Source organism: Suricata suricatta, chromosome 9, assembly GCF_006229205.1.
Source record: "Suricata suricatta isolate VVHF042 chromosome 9, meerkat_22Aug2017_6uvM2_HiC, whole genome shotgun sequence".
Lineage (NCBI taxonomy): Eukaryota > Metazoa > Chordata > Mammalia > Carnivora > Herpestidae > Suricata > Suricata suricatta.
In genome coordinates this window covers 137,506,468-137,512,263 of record NC_043708.1, presented here as the reverse complement: position 1 = coordinate 137,512,263, position 5,796 = coordinate 137,506,468, and the positions used below count along the sequence as shown (strand labels likewise).

Here is a 5,796-nt window from a genome sequence, read left to right as displayed (position 1 = left end):
GGCCCTGCACAGTGGCGCCACGAGGCCGGCTTCCTCCCCCGCACGCAGCGGGTCTCGGCCACGGGCCGGCAGCTCCTGGCGTGGACACAGTCGACCCTCCGGGACTGGACGCCCCCGCCGCAGGCCGCCGAGCAGGGTCTCCAGGGCCCGGGGCGCCAGCAGGCCGCACACGCCGCGGACGAGCAGTTCCCCTTCGAGGTGGGTCTGAAAGGCGGAGAAGAAAGGAAAACACCAAAACACTGGAGATGGGGGGAGCGGGGCGTCCCTTCTTGCTGGGATCAAGCCTCCCCCGGGGCTATTCCAGGTCCTCAAGGGCGCCGGTCGGACGCCGTTGGTCAGGAAGCTGACCTGCGTGGGGCATGGCCGGCTAGTGGGCCAAGCGGTGGCACCGTGGTGACAATGACAAGTGGGCCATTTGCGTGTTCCGCTCACATCGGACCCCAGGTCGAGACGCCCCTCACACGAATCGGGAGCAGATCAGATCAGGTCAGGCCAGGACCCGGCCGGCTCGGGGACCAACGCCACCTCCAGGGGGTCAGCAAGCTAAGTTTCATCAGCTGAGCCCCCGAGCTCTATGCGGGCAGGAGTGTAACCTGGGTTGCGAGCAGCCCTGTCTGCTAAGAGATGGCGCTCGCTTCTCCGTTTCCAACGTGACCACGCCGTGCCCGGGCCCAGAGTTAGCAAAGGCCATCTGGAGAGGGGTCTGTCGGGGGTCCCTTACCCTTCAGGACAGAACAGAAGGCTGGCGCCCTCTGGGGTCTGAGGACATTTAGCCGAGGGTAGAGCCACCCCGGAGGACCCACCCCCGGGGCAGGGGTCCTGGGAGGCATGTTTGTGCTGCCTGGGAAAGCCCCCCCTCGTCCGCACAGGTGACTGGGGGAGAGCCCTAGCTTGCGGAGCTGGCTCCGCACTGTCCTTCCAGGAGCCTGGAAGTTGCTGGAACAAGACCGATAAACCCGAAGGCTGGAGTGGCAGCGGCCGTGTTGTGCCACACCCGCCAGACAAATAGGAAAAAAGATAATATTCAGCAGAGACAGAGAATGAAGCAGAAGCACAGAGAGCTGCAGAGACAAGGGGGGAGTCCCCCGGCGACTGCTCGTTTCTTGGTCATGGGCCTCCCTCCCTGTGGTCTGATGGCCTTCTCCCCCTTTGGATTCTCGAGACGTGTCTATATATTCCTATAAAAGGCTCCTTCCCAGGGCGCCTTGTGGTCAGTGGTTGAGCGTCCAACTTTGGCTCAGGTCATGATCTCACGGTTCGTGGGTTTGAGCTCCACGTTGGGTTCTGTGCTGACAGCTCAGAGCCTGGAGCTGCTTCAGATTCTGTGTCTCCTTCCCTCTCTCTGCCCCTCCACTGCTCATGCTCGGTCTCTCTTTTTCTCAAAAGTAAATAAACATTAATTTTTTAAAAAAAGGCTCCTTCCCAGGGCGCCTGGTCCAGGAGTGAGGAGAAATAGCACTGCACGTGCAGGAAGACAGAGAAAGCAGTGATGACCTGCCTGTCTCTGGGGGCAACAACAGTACATGTAGTAGGAAGCAGTACCTTGATCAGCCAGGGGGAGGCGCCACCAAAAGGTTTTTACTTACACAACACCGTTCCCCCAACTCTGAGATTTGACAAGAGGAGGAGGAGGGTGGCCTGTTAATTACGGGGCTTCTGTTTCCCCAGGGTTATGAATCGTGGCTGTTTCAGACGACCAGGCACAGACCCAGCACTCCTCAGCCATGCCATGCAGAGATCAGCGTTTTCTACTGAAAAAAGGTTGAACAAATATTCACGGAATATGCACAAAAACATGCATTTTAAAAGCAGACCAAAGTGTCATGCGCAAGTGCTGGGCGGTCCTGTCTTAATGAGAAATCTCCCGCCTCTTTTGCATAAATCATTCTGAGCTGATTTTTGTTGTTTCCAGGGACCCTAAGGACCCACACTGACGGGGCCACCTCTGCTCTGATGGAAGGCAGGGGTGGGGGTGGCAGGGGGAGCCACAGAGCCATGACAGACAAGGGGCATGGGGACCGGACGTCCGGGAGGCTGGGCATTGAGGACCCAGAGAAAGAACCCAAGGTCGGCCTGGCACAGAGGTCCTGCCTCCTCCTGGCCGGGGGCAGGACTGGAGATGGGGGGACATCCCAACGAGGGGGACACCGTCTGGGCACGGGCACGGCACACACGTGCTTCCCTGTAGAAAACAGGAAAGTAGAAATGGTGCCAAAAATCGTAAAGCAAACCCATTTCTACGAGTCTTCGATGCCCTAAGTTTAGAAAGCTCACAGCACGAGATGTGACAGCAGGGCAGCCACGCCCGGAAGAAGCAGAGATAACGGAGAAAATGAAAGGGAACTTGACCCCTTCCTCCCCCTCCCCCGCCAGCTCCACGAATTTTTCTTCTTTCTTTTCAACGCCTCCGCTCTCTGGGTTCATCTCCGCCACTCTCTTCCTCAGACCCCAGTTAGTCCTACGCTGAGCCTCCTGATAGATCGCTCCATGCCTTGGATCCTCTCTAGTGCGTCTTGCCTTCTTGTTTTCGCTGCCCTGGGCTGGAGAGCGTGTGGCATATCTGGCATGGGTCCCAGAGGAAGGACGCCGTGGCTGCGGCACCAACAGTAGGGGCTGCGGCCTGGGGCGAGGCTGTGAGGGCAGGGGAGGGTCACCCTGCCCTCTCGGAGCGAGGGAAGCCTCTCACGTGACCTCAGTCCTGCAGGGAGGTGGGGGTCGTGGAGGCGGGATCAGATTCACGTTGGGCAAGGACGGCCCCGGCCGCAGCGTGGACACCCGTGGAGGGCGACCAGGTGGACAGCCTGCAGCCGGCGATCGTGGGAGAGACGTGGAATGTGGATGGGCTTGCGGAAAAAGTGCAAAGAGCCAGAGGGCAGACAGAAGAGCACAAGTTACAGTGTGACGTGATTCCTCACCCATCAGATTGGCAAACGTTTTTAAAAAGACTGAAAACCTATCATAATGTTCATGGACGGTGGGGGAACTCTCATATGCTCCCGGTATAGACAATTTTGATGGGAACTTAGTAGAATTAGCAGGAATAGCCCTGTCGATCCCGTTCCATACTCAAAATTATCCTCTAAGAATACAACCCTTAGTGCAGCAAGATACCTGTTCTAAAATGTTGACTGCAGTACGTGTAATAGCAAAAAAACCAAACCCTGAAACAATCAAATGTCCACCAGCAATGGAACGAGGTAATGTGAAATACAAGAATGAGAAAGCAGAACGTGGATCTCATGTACTAAGATGGGGGAAGGTACGGAAGAGGAGAAAAAATCAAGCTTCAGGAAAACACAGCCAGAAAGCTCAGTCCACATTCAGTGTCTGTGTTGCAAGTGCGTCTTTGAGAATGCAAAGCAAAACATCCGGATAATTCCTATCGCTCTGTGTGTGGTCTCCAGCTTCTCGGCAAAGGACAGAACTAGGCTGTCTGCTGAGAGGAGGGCCGCTGCTCCAAACACTTTCCGCTTGAGGAAAACGGCTCTGGCCCGAGTTGTGTCGTGGGGAAGGGGAGACACGGCTGATGACCTGGCGCCAAACCTTCCTGGAGGCTCAGGATGGAATTTTCTCCATCTTTTCCAGCAACACTCAGGGTGGGGAGGAGGGAATAGGAGCCATGTCTGGAGACTCTTCCATGACCCAGGTTTCTTAGGTTGCTTACATTACAGCACGGCTCAAAGCCTCCCTACCACAGCTGCACACGGACGGTAACTCTCCCTCCTGCACAATAGGAGGCTGGGTAGCCCTGATCACACACCGCGAGATTGGGAGATTCCAAATTCACCCCTTCACGGGCTTTTGGCTCTGTCCCCCACTCTGTGGTGGCGGGGTCACCAAGGGTCTGGGTCTCTGCGTGACCTCATGGAACAACGCCTTTCTATCCCAGCCATCCACCGGAGCTTAGACTTCTACTCCAGAGGAAAGCAAACCCCTTTCTGGTTTGAGCCCCTTAACAAGGCCAAATCCTACTTCCTTCTCTGCTCTAAGAGTTCAGAACAAAATCATCGAAATAGTTTCTAAGCAGAGGAATACAGTAGTTCACTGAAAACGTTAGGAAGTCTCCACCTGTGAACTTCGGTTTGACTAGGCTGCACCAGCTGTGTAGAGAGGGCGAAACATCTTATTCTCATCGCTACTCTTTTCTCTCTCTCTCGGGGTATCTGTCTACACGGTTAGCATCCCAGCGACCTGCAGCCGTCACAGGAACTGTAACAGACGACTGATGCGTCAGCGCAGGGCGTACTGTTCAGGACGGCGCTACAGGACGTGTCAGTTACAGAAGGGAGTGGGCGGGAGACCACGCCCACAGCCACCGACCGAGGCGGGAGAGGCTTCGCGCGCCCAGGGCAGCGCCAGTACCTGCGTCTGTCGTCACAGCCCGAGTCGGAGCTGTTGTGGCCTCGACAAGCTGCCCGACGCTGCGGCGTCCTCACCGTGCGGCCCAGGCAACGCGCGGGACACTGCAACACAAGCACAGTGCGGGACAGACGGCCTTGTGAGCTCCCGCGCGCTGTGGGACCAAGGTCCTGCGCGGAGGGGCACTGCGGGGGGAGGCTCGGCTCCGAGGGGAGGTCGGGGCGGACGGGAGCAGCTCTGAGGACCGGGCAGCCCTCCTTCAGGGTCAGGATCTTCCCCTCCTGCTCCCCCCGCCCCCCGGAAACACAGACCATCTCTGGGGAGACGGGAAAAGGCCCAGGACGATCTGTATTCGAGGGGCGTAGGTCCAGAGAGGGCTGTGCTTAAAAGCATAAGGGACTGCCAAGTTTGGGTTTTCCTGATCTGAGCGGAAGTGGAGGCTTGTGGCTCAGGTGGGTTCCGTAATGCGGGGGAGGTGGCTTTCTGACACGCATTTCTTAGATTTTCACGTCACAATACAGGTTACTTTTTCCTTAACTTTGTTTTACGTCTGAAAAGGCCTTGCTCGTCACGCTGGTCCGCTCCTGCTCACCTTCTCGGTCACGTCCCTTGTAGCACACAAGCGTTTCATCTTCACGTTGCCCAACTACGCGGTCGCGCCGGAAAAACCATTTCCCTGAGCCAAGGCATGGAGGTTCATGTCTACATGTCTTCCAAGAGCTTTACACTTTTAGCTCTTGAATTTAGGTCCTTGATCCACTTGGAGTCAATCTTTTGCACACGGTATAAGCGAGGGGTCCGACCTCAGTCTTCCGTGTGTGTGGCTGTCCAGTTGTCCGGCACCATTTGCCAAAGAGATTACTCTTTCTCCACCGAATGGTCGTGTCCCCTGTGTAGGAAACCAACTGGCAGATACAGAAATTCATCTCTGGACCTTAAGTTCTAGTCTAGTGACCGGTAGGTCCCTCCCCTAACTGTCCACACCGTCTTGATCACCACAGCTCTGTGTTAGGTTTTGAAACCAAGAAGTCTGAGCCCTCTACCCTTGTTCTTTTTCCAAGATCATTTTTGCAATTCCAAGTCCTCTCTATTTCCATATGAATTTTCGGATCAGCTCGTCAATTTCTGCAGCGAAGTCAGCTGGGAGTGTTTACAGGGAGTGTTGGATCCGCAGATCAATTTGGAAAGTGTTGTCAGCTTCCCATTAAGTATTCTGATCCATAAATATGGGATGTCTTTCCGTTTATTTAGATCTTCTTCACTTTTCTTAAAAGAAAACTTTGGTAGCTTAGCACTAGCTTTCTAAACCATTCTCCCCCGACGATGACTTACACTTGAACTTTGCACCCACCTGCCATGGCTGTCTGTGTCCCACCCTAACGCCGGCTGTCTGCCGTCCGGCACGAAGGCTGCACCATCTCACTGACACGCTTTGCC

General features: G+C 55.7%; 1 protein-coding gene across 1 annotated transcript in view; it reads right to left on the bottom strand.

The window, feature by feature from the left end:
• LOC115302405 (ADAMTS-like protein 3) overlaps positions 1 to 4,846 on the bottom strand; it is a 5,351-nt gene extending 505 nt beyond the window's left edge. The window contains exons 1-3 of the mRNA XM_029952310.1: positions 4,671 to 4,846; positions 4,363 to 4,463; positions 4 to 204 (exon numbers count right to left, since the gene is read on the bottom strand). Coding sequence (XP_029808170.1) covers positions 4 to 204; positions 4,363 to 4,463; positions 4,671 to 4,673 — 305 coding nt within the window. The 5' untranslated portion in view covers positions 4,674 to 4,846. The remainder of the gene's footprint in view (positions 1 to 3; positions 205 to 4,362; positions 4,464 to 4,670) is intronic.
• Positions 4,847 to 5,796: the final 950 nt, after the last annotated feature.